This window comes from Lampris incognitus, chromosome 15 (assembly GCF_029633865.1).
Source record: "Lampris incognitus isolate fLamInc1 chromosome 15, fLamInc1.hap2, whole genome shotgun sequence".
In the NCBI taxonomy this organism is placed as follows: Eukaryota; Metazoa; Chordata; class Actinopteri; order Lampriformes; family Lampridae; genus Lampris; species Lampris incognitus.
In genome coordinates, this window is record NC_079225.1 from 23,043,566 (window position 1) to 23,058,999 (window position 15,434).

Consider the following 15,434-nt stretch of genomic DNA (forward strand, 5'->3'; position numbering starts at 1 on the left):
CACTTCCATTTTGTGACGAAAATAAGATAAGAAACAAATTCACAGAAGCTTCAGGTGATATAGAGCAGCGGGTCTCTGGTTATAACAAGACCTCGGTTGCCCAATTTCTGTACACATCATCTTTATATACATTATCGTGATCCCACATCCAATCAGGTTGATATTTACCTTTTTAAAACCATTTCCAATTGTCCCTTTTTTCATTATGTTTGTTGCCATTTAGAGGCGTCAAAATAACCAAGTAGTCCAAGTTTTGATCCTTTCAATTGGCGCACCACCTTATTGTTATGGGCTGTCTGTTGCCTTGATTGGGTGATGCAGCTGTCTGTCAAACATCTGACCCAATCGTCAAGCCTTGGCCTCCAACATCTCCAAGAATAGTTTGTGCATGGGGACTTTGCCCTGCATCTTGATGCTGTAGAAGTGCTGAACAGCCTTGGCGGCCGTCTGACGGAGAAGGGGCAGGGTCATTAGCAGTTTCCCTGCCCGCCGAGGGTCCTCCGCATGCTGGGAGCCCTCAAAGTCCTGCAGAGCCTCATGGAGAGAATCTTGGAGCCTTTGGACTGCCTCCAGATCCTCTATGTGCATGGAGTCTGGAGAATAAAATGGTGACACAAAAGAAGAAAGAGAGACAAACGAGCAAACAAAGAGAGAAAAAAGTGGGCAGATGAGACTAAATTAGAAATGTACAACAGTACAGTAAAACATGCAAACAATTTAACTGTTTTACATGGTTTGAATAAAGACTTCATAGATACCTCTTTTTACTACAAGAGATTCGGAAAAAAATTCACAATTTCGTGTTACATGCTGAGGTCTGCTGCTTCACCAACAACTTGGTAATCTGCAGCAACACTGCGCTTGCTTTAAATTCTGCAGCCTTTCTATGCAAACATCCAATTTTGGAGAGAGGTTTTCACTTGTAAGTGGTTAATGACTCTCCTTAAATAAATGCCTGTGCATGGCCAGGACTCTAGGGAGGGTGGGAAGAAGAGCTAGAGGTACTGTATAAATAATTGTGAGACAGGAAAAAGATTCATTTCTTTCGGTATTATGGACCACATACATCCCCGTGCTAATGAATTCAGATGGCTGCATTACAGGGATATCGTTCAGCTGAACGATGGCGGCAGATGGCCTTCATTTCCATAAGAAAGAGCAGTTGTCCCCCTTATGTATAGATTCTAAAATAAAACCAGTTGAGACTTATTAAAAACTGTTCTGCATGTATACGTCCAAGTATACGTTGGAAAAAAATAAAAAAAATGTGGTTGCCCTCCAAAGGACAGGCTGTTTAAATGTTATAAGCACCTTGACTTATGGTCAGACTTTCAGTGAAACAGGCAATGTTAAGCATTTAAATGCCATTTCTAATCTGTTTTTTTTTTCACGGCCACCCCGTTAACTGACTGATGAACGGGTAAAACATTGCATCCAGCAAGACGTGAAGTCAGTACATAATAAATTCACTCTATAGAAATTCTATCGTGTGATGAAAATTCAAACACAATAAACGTGTTTCATCCAATCCAAAACGATTCTCTAATCCGAATGCTAAACCAAACTTGGTTGTCATTTGCATTGGCTAACTGAATTAAATTAGCCTTGGCGCCGCTGTGCGTCTCAAAAGTTGTGGACTGAAGTAAGACCGTGTATGATCGTGTAAATGAGGCAGAAAAAAGGAAAGTACAAGGCTAATTATGTTCCTAACTGACTGATTAAGTCTCTTTTACCAGTCGCCTTCTGTGTAAATTGCGTTTCTATCTTGGGAAATTAAGTAGGCTATGTGGACCGCACATGTGTTCCAGCGCTCTTCATTTGAAACCTTCATGTTAATACTGATCTGATCCCCATTTGGCTGTGTGTGTGTGTGTGTGTGTGTGTGTGTGTGTGTCAGAAAGAGAGAGAGAGGAAAACACACATTTTCATGTGTGTCAGTGTGTACATTCTAGAGACAGAATATTCGTGTGTGTGTGTGTGCGAGCATATGCATGTGTGCATGTGCATATATGTATGTGCGTGTGTGTGTGTTTGTGTTTTCAAGGAGGTTATGGGAGGAATGCAAAACTAACTTTGAAGAAACAATTTCCATGTAATCCGTCAGCAGCCTGGCGTCAATCCCGTCAATACTCCGCTAATTACAAAATCAATGGCCATGAATTTCCACAGCTGTCACACCCACAGGACCCCTGGAGCCCAAGCTCTCTGATACAGCGTTCAAACGAGCCGAAGCTGTCCTCTCACCCTTCCTGAGCCTCCCTTTCAACCCTCCCCCATGCTCTCTCACACTTTCCAAACATCCCTGCGTCTTTCCATCACCCCCGTTTCACCCCCCGTTTCTCCCCCACCTCCCCCACTCCACAACCCACTCTCCCGTGGAGAGTTTGTCATCTGAGGACTAAACCTATGGGCTCAGCATTTTTCATTTTTCAGTCAGGCAGGAGAAAAGACTCCTAACAGGCATCGATTAGTAGGGGGGGACAGGCCCGGCCTCATGAAAAGCAAACTGTCGATACGAGAGCGGCATCTTCACATCGGAACAAACGAGGCTCGTCGCTCCCCAACGCTCATTCCACTCCACTTAACACATTTTATTGACAGCTCCTGTTTTCCTAATGAAATGCTAAATATATCTCCCCGGGCTGTGGTGCACTGGCAGCTACTGTTATGGAGATGGAGAGAATGAGAGCGCAATGTGACAATCACACACACACACACACACACACACACACACACACACACACACACACACACACACACACACACACAAATTAAAATATAGACATATACACACATGCATACACATAGGCTATGTGCGCACACATACATACGCATGCACAGCGGGCATTTAATTAAATAGCCATTTTCCCGACCTTTTCGTCCCTTCTTATCACGAACCTTTTATTGTGGAAGTGATTGGTTCACGAGATAGACCATCACTTGACAACTGTTGTTTTATTTTTTGCTTGTTTTAATTATATCCTCAGCGTTGTCATTTTGAAAAGAAAAAGAAATATATGGCAAAAAAAGAGTTAGGTAAATAGATGATGATGCAAACTGATGATTCATGTGAATGATTCAAAATAAAAGAAGTGAAAATGAGATGTCTTTCTCTGAAAGTCAGAGTTAAAGCAGTATTCCCTTATTATTTTTTTTCTTCTTTTTTCACTATCCAAACTGCTTATCCAGCTCTCAGGGTTGCGGGGATGCTGGAGCGTATCCCAGCAGTCATTGGGCGGCAGGCGGGGCTACACCCTGGACAGGCCGTCAGCGCCCCCCCCCCCACACACACACACCTAGAGACAATTCAGTACAGCCGATTCACCTGACCTACATGTCTTTGGACTGTGGGAGGAAACCGGAGCACCCGCAGGAAACCCACGCAGACACAGGGAGAACATGCAAACTCCACGGCCCAGGATGACCCCCAAAGGTTGAACTACCCCAGGGCTCGAAACCAGGACCATCTTGCTGCGAGACGCCCACGCTATAACCACTGGGCTACCGTGCCGCCCCCAACCTAGGCTAGTGTTACCCAGAATTCAGCTGCTGACTTGTACTAGAACAGTTTTGAGAAGTTCAGGGGGGAGTATGTAGCTGAGTCAATATGTTGTTCGTGTTATCTTTGTTTTATATTTTTTTCTCTTGGTGAACATTCTCCAAACCTTTTTTGAGTATTCCCTTATCATTGACAATTTCATAGGTGCCACTGAACAATTTTTAACCACACAGAGAAATCCCTCAGTTGCATTATGTATGTAAACGCTCTGACGTCATGTCAGCTCAGCACAACTGTCTTTTCCACCATTTTCCTCCACTAAAGGTCCCTGTTAGTCTAATTCTGAGTCACTATCCAGTATCTTATCTGCAGATGTTGATTTGAGCTTATGCATCCTGTCGTTTCCGTATTGTGGTTTGACACCGGTGGAGTTTCTCAGCATTGAGTCTATGTAACGGCACGCATCGCTCGTCCAGCAGACTGCACGGCGCCTCCTAGTGGCATTACAGCAGACATACAAACGTGCTCTCAGCTTTCTCATAAATGGTAAAACATGCCTGAAACTTCTGTTATGGGCTCTCAATATTACAAGCTACCAGCCCATGCATGTTTCTGTATTTACGTCACATTTTCTATCCCTTTAAATGATGTACTACGGAGACATAGGCCATAATAATGAATAATAAGGATAGCATACGTTCCTGACCTCAAAAGAAAACAAATCCTTCAGCCAATATACTTAAAAGTATCTTTATCATTCATCTATATCCACTCATTGGCAAGTTTGCAGGTTCCAACCACCCCAATTTTTCTAAACGTAAGATTTCATATTTGTGACATGTGTCGGCCTGTACTCGTGTTGTTTTTCGTGAGTGCATACACCTGTATCTGTGTGTTTTAACATATGACCTCACCTGAGTTGGCAAGGGCAATGGCTTTGAGCGTGACAAACTCCTCCTTTTCCACACGCAGCTTCTTGTAGCGTCGGACCAGCGGCAGGATGGCAACGTGCAGGTCGAGCAGGCCGGACAGCCTCGCCTGCTCCTCGTCTACCACGTAGTCCTCGGCGTACACTATCTCGTCCTCACAGGGTAGCGAGCGAAACACGATGCTCAGCACCAGGATCTCCATCCAGGCACTCTGCAGCAGACTCATCTGGTCAGCCAGCGAGAGGCTGGAAAAACCTGCCGGATTAAGAAAGGAATTGAGGGGGTTTTTTTGTTGTTGTTTTTTTAAACTTGAATCGAGTTTTATTTTCAGGGGTATCAACTGAACATTTATTCCAAATTTTTCAAAAGTTTATTTTTTGTAATAATAAAAAAAAGAAAGCGGCACGACACAGTGTGCAGTCACTCTGTATAGACAAATGACAAAGCATGAGATCAACCCGTTAACCTCACCCCACGGTCGGAGACTGACAGTCTCGGGGCCTCTGTGGGCTCTCAGGCTGTGTGTGTGTGTGTGTTAGCTATACTGTATATTTCTGTGCGCCTTCAGAAGAGCCTGTCTTAAAAGGAGGCCGCTCACTGTATGGGGCGGCTTAGGGGAAGGATATAAATTAACAGAGGGCTAAGGCCTTTGAAACATGACCCGCGGCTACTCCAGCCCTCAACTGTCAACAGTCAGTCCTGCTACCGAGCCCAGAACTGTCCATTTAATGATGACAAAACTACTCATCAGGTTGAACTGTGTGGAGTCTCGGTTACTTCATAAATATGAAAGGAAATGTGACCCTACAACCCGATATGACAATGTATTAAATAATGGTAGGTAAATATATCATCCCATTGTTGAGGGGATATACTGTACGGAACATTTGAAGGAAGAAAATAAATCATATGTGGAAACGAGTTCCTCTTACCTCCTGTGTCAACTTAAACAAAAGTGTAGAATTAAAAGTGACCACCATATTGAGACCCATTTTTTTCCCCTAATGTTTATACATATATCATACTGTTCACTTGTCTTTTATGTGAGGGAACAAGTTCATTAAAGTTTTCACTTTGTGGGCAGCGTAGCTGTTTATTCCGTTGCCTACCAACATGGGGATCGCCGGCTCGCATCCCCGTGTTACCTCCGGCTTGGTCGGGCGTCCCTACAGACACAATTGGCCGTGTCTGTGGGTGGGAAGCCGAATGTGGGTATGTGTCCTGGTCGCTACTCTAGCGCCTCCTCTGGTCGGTCAGGGGGACCTGTTCGAGGGGGAGGAGAAACTGGGTGGACTAGCGTGATCCTCCCACGTGCTACGTCCCCCTGGCGTAACTCCTCACTGTCAGGTGAAAAGAAGCAGCTGGTGACTCCACGTGTCGGAGGAGGCATGTGGTAGTCTGCAGCCCTCCGCGCGGATCGGCAGAGGGGGTGGAGCAGCGACCAGGACGGCTCAGGAGAGTCAGGTAATTGGCCGGATACAATTGGGGAGAAGGGGGGGGGGCAAAAAAAAAGTTCTCACTGTGGACAAAAGCGGTGGAGTTATGCAGAGGAATGAACTCATTTCCCATAAGCATCACCTCTTTTTGCGAAGATCTCCATTCACTCTGGTAGTTTTTGTTTTGAAGAGAAAGGGAAAAATCTGTGTTTTGAAGCTATGCAGCTATGAGGTAATGTACCGCTAATTGCGGCTTTGTATCTCGTGTGTGTGACGTAAATCGTTTTCATCAGATTTCGCGGGGAATCCGACCGGATTATCTAATCTTTTTACTGATGGTCTCATTTGCTTATGTCGGTCATACAGAGGCATCAGAATTAAAATGAGACCGATAGATAATCAGTGAACAATATCTTGAAGCAGCTTTGAATTCTTACATAAGACATTATTACCCCAAACTTTTTATGACTCCACTTAAACTGAGGTCCGAGAGAGAAACTGGAAAAAAGCTTGTAAACTCCTTCTCAATTGTTTTGCGGCCCTGCATTCAACTCCTCTGGACTCGGCGGTAACAATGCCTTCTGCTAAGAGGTTGACTCATCAACTCTCTCTGCAAACATTCACACAAACCACATCAAACAGGGAGACGACTGAAAGGAGCCAAACCACCACAATACATTTCACCTTTCTATGGTGAATAGGAGGGTGATTGGTCTATTGACCGGGGCCTTGAACCTACCACTCTGTTTACTTAAATCTGAGGTTGCATGGATGGGACTGGGGCAGGTTGACTTAAAAGAAGTCCTGCCAATGGCTCTTATCAAGCAAATGAAAAGAACGAGGGGAGGAGGGGGAGGGTGGGGAATGAGGGAGGGAGAGAAAAGAGTGCTGGGGGTGTCATTGATTAGTAGATTGTAATCAGTCCACCAAATGCGAAAGGGGCATCGATCCAAGCCTCAGATCTGACAAACAGACAGTTGATGGAGGACATCCGGTACATGGTTAGTAGGGGGTTGGGATGGGGGACTACACAATGCTGATGCCATAGGCTGCATCAGGAATTCATACGTTTACTCTGGTTTCGTGCAAGTGTCTAAAATACTTTCTGTTACAGTACACTTTAGGTGGACAACATCTCCTCTGTAAAAAACAAAACACAAACACTTCAATATTTGGGGAAGATCATACATTACCACAGCACAATATGTCACGTTGGAGATAAAATTTAAAACAAAAATCTGATGTGGAAAGTGAGCTAAAAGTAAAGCGTACGATAACCTGAGTAAGAAGTGCTGATCCTATTTATAATACCACACTTAAAACAGCTATGATTCAATCATGTTAAAATGCATTATTATTTGTAGAAAAGAGCAAGACATTTCACTTCTCTTGAGCTCTGGCAATGCAATAATGAATGAACTATCTGAAATATAATGGAGTGCGCCACGTTGGGAGCTCCTTTTCATTTGCATTCGCTCAGCAGGTATTTTTCCTCTGCTACACTTTTTTTTTAATACATTGTGAACAAAGAACCGTCAGCTATCTGTCAGCCACTTCAACTGTCTCCATCTTTTCTTCATCATTCCTTTCTTCTCCACAGCCTGCTTTTTTCCCCTTCTTTCCACTCAATTTACTGAAGTGATGGAGCGACTTCCGGGCTCCCTGGGGGTTGCCCCAGAGCTTCAGGTATTGCGCCCGGAGGTGGCCGAGTTAAGTGTTGCTACGGAGGGAGATTCTCCCTGATGAAATATCAATATTTCACCACACGATTTACTGCCGTTTGACCAAACATGACACAATATCGAGCAAACTGGGGGAATGTCTATATCCCTGTCTCTTCTGTTTCATTCCCTTGCTGTGGAAAAGAGCATGTGGAGGGAGACAAGGGATGCTGAACGTTTTTAACACACCCAAAGTAACATCATTAGTATCGCAACATGCTTCGGTACGGATAATGACAGTGAATGGTAATATCGATTACGTGCATCGTGATGACATGCACCCATACTGCTGCTGTTACTCCTATTGTAAGACAGTATGCATCACATTTGTCCACCATAAGAGTCTATGATGAAGTATCAGCATCTCAAAATAAAAAGTTTGATTTCAAGTATTGCTTGTCGCCCCAAACAAAGAACCCCAACAAAAAAACCTGCTCCGGCGGTACAGTATAGGTACAGAGCAGGTGAGTAATTGAATCCCTATTCAGTACAATAGAATGACAGAGTGGTCGGCAGTGAAGCCTGAAACTGTCATTGAGACCTAGCTCTAAAACAGACAGCAGTTCACTCTCTATTCATTTAGTATCATTACAGGCCTCCTAAGAGCCCTAATGGGCCTAATAAAAAGACAGAGGTAATAATGAGACTAGGGGGCCCTATACGAGTGGTAGGAGTAGGAGGGGGAGAGTCAGGGGAACGAGGCAGAGGGAGAGCGTCTAAGAAATGTGGAGGTAGAGAGAGCTGATATGTGTGAGTGACAGAGATACAGAAAGAGAAGAGAGAGAGAGAGACAGAGGAAATCAAAGAGAAAGCAAGAAATTCTCTGAACTGAACAGAAGTATCACAAGGCGCTGACTGCTGTAGCCTAGCGCGTGTGTGTGAATGTGCACATGGAGCGCTTGTGTCATATGCGGTGTGTGTGTGTGTGTGTTAGCAGCTGCAAAAATTAGTGGCCACCTCTGACCCCCGGTAACCATGCAATGATTCTTTCTGTTTTCACAACAGCATGTGTAAGTGTAACATCCAATCAACGGCTGCATGGTGATGAGTTACAGCCATTCAAACAAACATGTTGAACGCGTGTCTCTGGTACTCATGTACAGGGATATCCTCACACCAACTAACTGCCACCAATAGGTAGCCCATTTTTATTTACATGGAGTGTGATTTAGTTGAATAAAACATTTTAAAAAATGTAACGAAAATGTTTTATTTAGTTCGGGTAGCCACCGGTTATGTGTTGATATTCAGCCCAATTTGCATTCACTTCCATAGCAATAGATTTAAGACAATTTACACCGCGTCCTATAATTGTCACTCACCAAGCATTTAACCATAAATATTTGTTACGTCCTTCAAAATGACAGAGTAACATAAAAACTCTCAAACACTGCATGTTTCTACCCAGGTCTACACATTTGGGTGTTGAAGGACTTTTACATTAATGGTGCAATCGACAGTAATGACTCTTATTACCTCATGGTTAAAGCCATTTGCGCAGTGGGCTATGAGTGTAATGACAGGAGCAAAATGTTAAACTGTAGGGACCCCTTTTGTCTTAATCGTCTCTTGGTGACATTGTGACCTGGTGGCCGGGGGTAAAATGTCCCCAGAGTGTCACATCACTTTTTAATGTCTCCGCGCTCGCCCCTTCATATCCAGATTTAGTCGTTCGCAGCAAACAAGATCAACGGTTACAGGGAGAAATGGTCAGCTTGAGTTTATTTCTTCTCTACATTTTTTTTGTTGGACTACCCCCCCCCTTTTCTCCCCAATTTTACTTGGCCAATTACCCCACTCTTCCGAGCCGTCCCGGTCACTGCTCCACCCCCTCTGCCGATCCAGGGTGGGCTGCAGACTACCACATGCCTCCTCCGATACATGTGGAGTCACCAGCCGCTTCTTTTCACCTGACAGTGAGAAGTTTCACCAGGGGGACACAGCGCATGGGGCGATCACACTATTCCCCTCAGTTCTCCCTCCCCCACTGAACAGGTGCCCTAACCGACCAGAGGAGGCACTAGTGCAGCGACCAGAACACATACCCACATCCGGCTTCTCACCCGCAGACACGGCCAATTGTCTGTAGGGACGCCCGGCCAAGCTGGAGGTAACACGGGGATTTGTGTTGGTAGGCAACGGAATAGACCGCTACGCTACCCGGATGCCTCGACTGTGTCTTTTCTTGAATTCACCTCCGCATGCTTAAAACCGAAATATTTATTAAACTCAGAAAAAAAGATTTGCGAGTATTTTCTTCATTGGAACAAAGCGGGCTCGCAACATATCCACATTGGTGAGCTCTCGGGGTCAAAAAGGCATCTGTGAGAGAAGTGGGCATTTGGGTCAGTAATGCTCCTTCTGTCCCTGCTTAAGCCTAGTCCCTGTGTAAACTCCAGACTGCTGAGCCAGCACCCCTACCTCCCACCCCAAGGCCACTCCACCACCTAATCTCCTAATCAGACTGCACGACTCCCCTGCGGCTCTACAGCGTCAATCCTCAGAGGGTCCAAATGCAGATCTGACACCAAGGCACCTTCACCCACACCAAATTGCATTAATTAGGGTGTAAAAGGTAACTCTGACCACAGATCAGTGATTAGAGGTAACAATGGGTGGGCAGGAAAGTTAAACAGCTGCCTAGGGTTGTGCCAGCTGGGAAATGAACAAATACGGGACTTCTACGGGTACAAAAAAGTCAAAAAGCCATGATATACATGTCATCTGTAATGAGGATGTGAATTTCACGGCAATGAACAACAACGCACATTACAACAATTCAAAAAGGGATTTGTTTTTCAACAACATGGAAGTAATAGAAATGTATTTGACTCTACAACGACTAAACTATAGAATATAATACTTTTATATTTCCTTGTATATGTTTCGTGCTTGGCAAATCACTCCAAGGCACCCTGTTGAATTGATTACGTGTGTAATTTTAAATATGGATATAAATTTCATCAGTTTATCTTCTCCAGAGCACATTCCTGTGTTCCATTTACACATATTGGATTTGAAAGTATCTTTTTTTCCCCATTGTGAAAGGGGTTAAAAGAAAAGATCCAAGCATCTTTCCATAACAAGCCTTATTTAAGGATTCGTCAACACAGACGGACAAAATCTGAAAGTATTACTGCCTTGAATAAATCAATTTTACCACACAAACCCTGTGTAGTCTCCTTAAGTAAGTAAGAGGATTGCCTTCTTTAAGTCTGGGATTGAAATGGAATACATTGACATAGGGGCGCCCCCCCCCATCCAAGACCAAGCCCCCCCTTCCATCCACACCCCACCCAGTCAAATCAAAGGTTTCAGCTGCTCTTTATTGATTAGATTTTAGAATATGAGGCTGGCTTCTCCCTTAGGTGCAGATGAGTAGCAGATGTTAATCAACCTGTGTGTGTGTGTGTGTGTGTGTGTGTGTGTGTGTGTGTGTGTGTGTGTGTGTGTGTGTGTGTGTGTGTGTGTGTGTCTGTGAATGTGTTTGCATCCCCGTGCATGTTTGATTGTGTGCCTGGGTGTGTGTGTACTTGTGCCCAAATGTGCATGCATGCAACAACCAATGAACTTTTTCCAACAATCTTATACTGTAAGACATCAGAAAATTCAACACTGGACTTGGACTAACACACTTCTTACACAATCAAAAGTATAATTACTTTTCTCCATATTGACCATGCTACCATAGTCCCCTGATGGTACAGTTTTCAACATCAGTGATCAGTTTGGCTAATATTATCAAAGTCAAGTCAAAGAAATCCAGACCCACTTTCATGTAATTTAATATCTCATCAATTCAAAATAATAGGAGGGGTTAAATGGTAATAAAGGGTTGTGTTTTTGAGTTTGTCAATTGCAATTCACTGTATTCGTTGGTACTATATAGATCCTCACACCACACTTTCAGCGGGGCAAAAAACCCAAAAAAAGAGAAATGTTGAGAATGAAGAAATACTGAATAGTCTTGCAATTTAATTTTCCTTTAAAGAAACTTGTTTTTTAGGATCACATCATTAACTATTCATTTGTGATCATGTTTACATACCTGGGATATGTTTGGCCCAGCCGATAATGACCACCAGTTCGCGGTCGGCCAGGTCACACAGCGTGGTCAGGGCCTTTATGTCACCATCAGGCATGGTGGGGTCAGGCATGGCGTAGATCTTCTCCGGCTCCACCACCAGCAAATGGGAGACGATCTTAGTCACTGGGAGAGAAGGGAAGGGAGGGAGGAATGGTAAAAAAGAGAGAAAAAAGGAAATGCAAGTCCTGCATGTCCAAATATTGCATGTCTTACAGGAATACAGGGGTATATATCGGAAAAATGCCCAGTTATAATCATAGCAATTGGATGCATTAAAATGAAAAAAAAAACAACAACAACTATGAAATTAAAAAAATTCACAAGCCCTTGAAGTTCCTTGTTGCACACTACAAGTATTATTCTAGATAATCTTTCTCAACAAGTGATTTGAGCCTCTATTCAGTGCTAAAATTATGTTTTCTTCTCAAAAGTACAACAAAAATGGTGTAGAATTTGTAATTTTACTTGTTTCCATTGTTAATAATCTTATTTCAGGAATTTCTTTGCGATATATATATATCTTTTTTTGTTGTTGTTAGTAATGGATTAATTTTGCATTATTCCAACTCACTTTTGGTGATTTAAGAAAATTCCCCAAAGACACAAAGGATTATATCAAGACACTGATGGACTTTTTTATTCAGTTTAAGAAAAAATAATTAAGAATGAATGTGAGATTTTGGGATTTGCTTAGATTTAATTTTTCCCAGTGTATGATGATCCAAACTAAGTTTAGCAGTTATGTTACACTACATTCACTGTTGGAGAAAAGCTTGATATGAAACAACAACAACAACAACAACCAGAGTGACTCACGTGGTTTTTTTGCTGGAGGGGGGATGGTGAGACTGAGGTAACCCCCGTTCTCTGTGTCCAACCTCCTTTTGTACTTCTGTCGTCCTCCTCTCACCCGGTCCAAACGTACCCCTGCAAAGTGAAATCATATTATTATCACTGTAATATACAATTTATCATCATGTAGATGACAGTAACATACAGCATAACTGAGAACAACTTTTTTTTAAACAAGTTCTGAGATTGGAATTCAAGTAATGTCTGGTAATATTTCTCCCAACATATACAGAAAAATCAGGTCTATCACAGTGTACCACAAATGATCCAAACAAATATTATACAGAATACCAAAACAGCAAAAATTAAAGAGGCCCCTCTAATGTTTTGGTGTATATGTGTGTGTGTGTGTGTGTGTGTGTGTGTGTGTGTGTGTGTGTGTGTGTGTGTGTGTGTGTGTGTGTATTGGGGGGGCTGTTCAGTCACATCGGCCAGCCACTATACAAATATACAATTTACACTATACAAATATACAATTCTCTTAATTTGACCATTTTTATACATTCAATCTTCAGTGTTAAATACATTTTGTATACCTCCTCTTCCTCTGCAAGTCCTTACCACTACTACTACTAAAATAAGAAGAAGTTAAAAAAAACACACAATAACATTTGCTTATTGTGAGCTAGAGGGGAAATACTGCATAATGGTAGGATGCAAAATCATTAGTTTCACTGTAATTTAACATTATCATTCTTCAACAGCTGCTGTTATTATGGAAAACATGAATACAATAGAAAATGTGTCATATAACATCTGGTACTTTTAAATATAGTAGTAATTGTTTTGTATTACATACATAAAGGAGGGTTTTTTTTTGTTACTTCTCTTTCAAGTCTTAGACTCAAAATAAAAAGCCGTTCAATACTTTCTTGTTAACGCTAAAGGACTGTAAGTATCCAGTTAGAATACAAATTCAACAAATCTGGGATTACCTTGAACGCTTTCTAAGGGCACGGGTAATATCAAATGCACTTCATGCGCTTGCGTTACGCTGTGGTATTAAAAGTTGTTTGCACGTGGCGGGAGAGCAAACAGATTTTACATAGACAAGAGGAATTGAGTCGTGTGAGATTTTCCCAGTGACTCACATAAATTCCTCTGATTCCCCTGGAAACAAAAGAATCCGATTAGGATGGTCTTTCAATTTCCTGACACCGACTATCCACTAACCTAATTACCCACAATGCCCAGAGGGAGCTCGTTCTTCCCAGCAAACACAGTGAGATCATTTTATGCCTGGCAGATTGAAGCTAAATCGAGAGCCCCTCTCCTAACACAGCTTTCCATTTGTACGCCTTAAAGTAATCAATAAGGCTTGTAAATAGACTTCTTCCTCTAAGAACACACGTGGATGTGGGTTTAATTAGTCAGTTAGGCTGCTGGGTTCTGGCTTTGCCATACCAGGAGCTTTTGCAGTCATATGTACTAATATTCTTTGCTAAGGCACATTTTTAATTATAATTTGTACACACACAGGAACCCTTGCAGTATTTCAGACATTTAGATTAATTCAGTAATTCCTCCATAGTGAATGACGACACTAGTCTGTGGCATAAGAAAATAAGAATAAGCAGTGGGAATGGGCTTCCAGGACAATGAGGTTGTCTAATACAGAAATATATTAAGCAGGTATATGCCCTAAATCCACAGTATAGACTCGTCCCTGACATCCACACACACACGCACGCACGCACGCACGCACGCACGCACGCACGCACGCACGCACGCACGCACGCACACACACACACACACACACACACACACACACACACACACACACACACACACACACACACACACTGGCTTCCCTGCTGTGGGCTGCAGGGTCATGTGGCTGCAACAAACAACAAGCGACCAAACAGCCGGAGTCAGAATTCCAAGATCCGCGGGGGCCTGTTTGAACTGGAACATCCAACTGGTCCATAATTAATAGACGCTGACAGGAATTAAGAGCTCGGTGCTAACCGGTTTCAGTTTACAGCTCGGCAGCATGGCAAAAGCCACAGACCAGAGAGCAGCAAACAGAATGAATGAGAGAGGAAAACATCAGGAAATGAAAGAGGGGCATCGCGTGTGGAGAAAGAAAGAGACAGAAAAGGAACGAGATAAAGGGAGTAGAAGATGCTAAAGATTGGGATGGACAGACAATCCAAACAACAAGCTGGTTTTGTCTTAACATCTCATTTTGGGGTTTTTTTTGTAAGATCTTGCGTTCTCTCCCCTTTTGCCCTTTTTCATCACTCCTCTCTCTGTCTGTCTGCATCTTTCTCATCCTATGTGCCAGGTATACGTCTCCTCCCCGACAGCCCTCCCTGTCCTCTGCCAGTGCCTGATCCAACCGCTGCAGGATTTTCCCCTCCCCATGTGATACAGCCCAGTACTGAGAATCTGACCACAACAAGACAGCTGGATGAGGCCTTGCAGAGGGGGCGAGTGTGTGTGTGTGTGTGTGTGGGGGGGGGGGTGATGGGGGATGGGTGGGGTGGGACGGGGGGGCAACTCTCTGGGCCTGTGTCATCATCCACACCACATTCCACGCCTCTCATGGCCCAAACCTTGGCCCCATATGTGCTTTGACACATTGTGGTCCAAGAGTGAGCCCGTGTCTTGGTAGTGAGAGCTATGGTGACATGGAGACCAGGCGGGTGCACAGATCATCTTAAAAGCATCTGTCTCCATTTTTTACGGTTATGGTTAAGTGTGGCAGCCAAAATGTGGATAGGGGGTTAGGTAGTGTGGCAAAAGTGGATGGGGAGTGGGACGGAGGAGGGGTAGGCGGGAGTGGTGTAAGAGGGTACGTGTGTGTGTGCGTGCGTGCATGTGTGTGTATGGGTGTGTGCATGTGTTGGCTGTGACTAGATCTGTGCAAATGATTGTGTTTTACTACCAGCTATAAGAGGGGCAGTC

The 15,434-nt window shown here is 43.5% G+C and overlaps 1 protein-coding gene across 1 annotated transcript in view; it reads right to left on the reverse strand.

Annotated features, from left to right (window-relative positions):
- Positions 1-348: 348 nt before the first annotated feature.
- LOC130125084 (steroid hormone receptor ERR2-like) overlaps positions 349-15,434 on the reverse strand; it is a 39,966-nt gene continuing 24,880 nt past the window's right edge. Inside the window, exons 4-7 of the mRNA XM_056294532.1 lie at positions 12,489-12,599; positions 11,634-11,795; positions 4,414-4,683; positions 349-593 (exon numbers count right to left, since the gene is read on the reverse strand). Coding sequence (XP_056150507.1) covers positions 349-593; positions 4,414-4,683; positions 11,634-11,795; positions 12,489-12,599 — 788 coding nt within the window. The remainder of the gene's footprint in view (positions 594-4,413; positions 4,684-11,633; positions 11,796-12,488; positions 12,600-15,434) is intronic.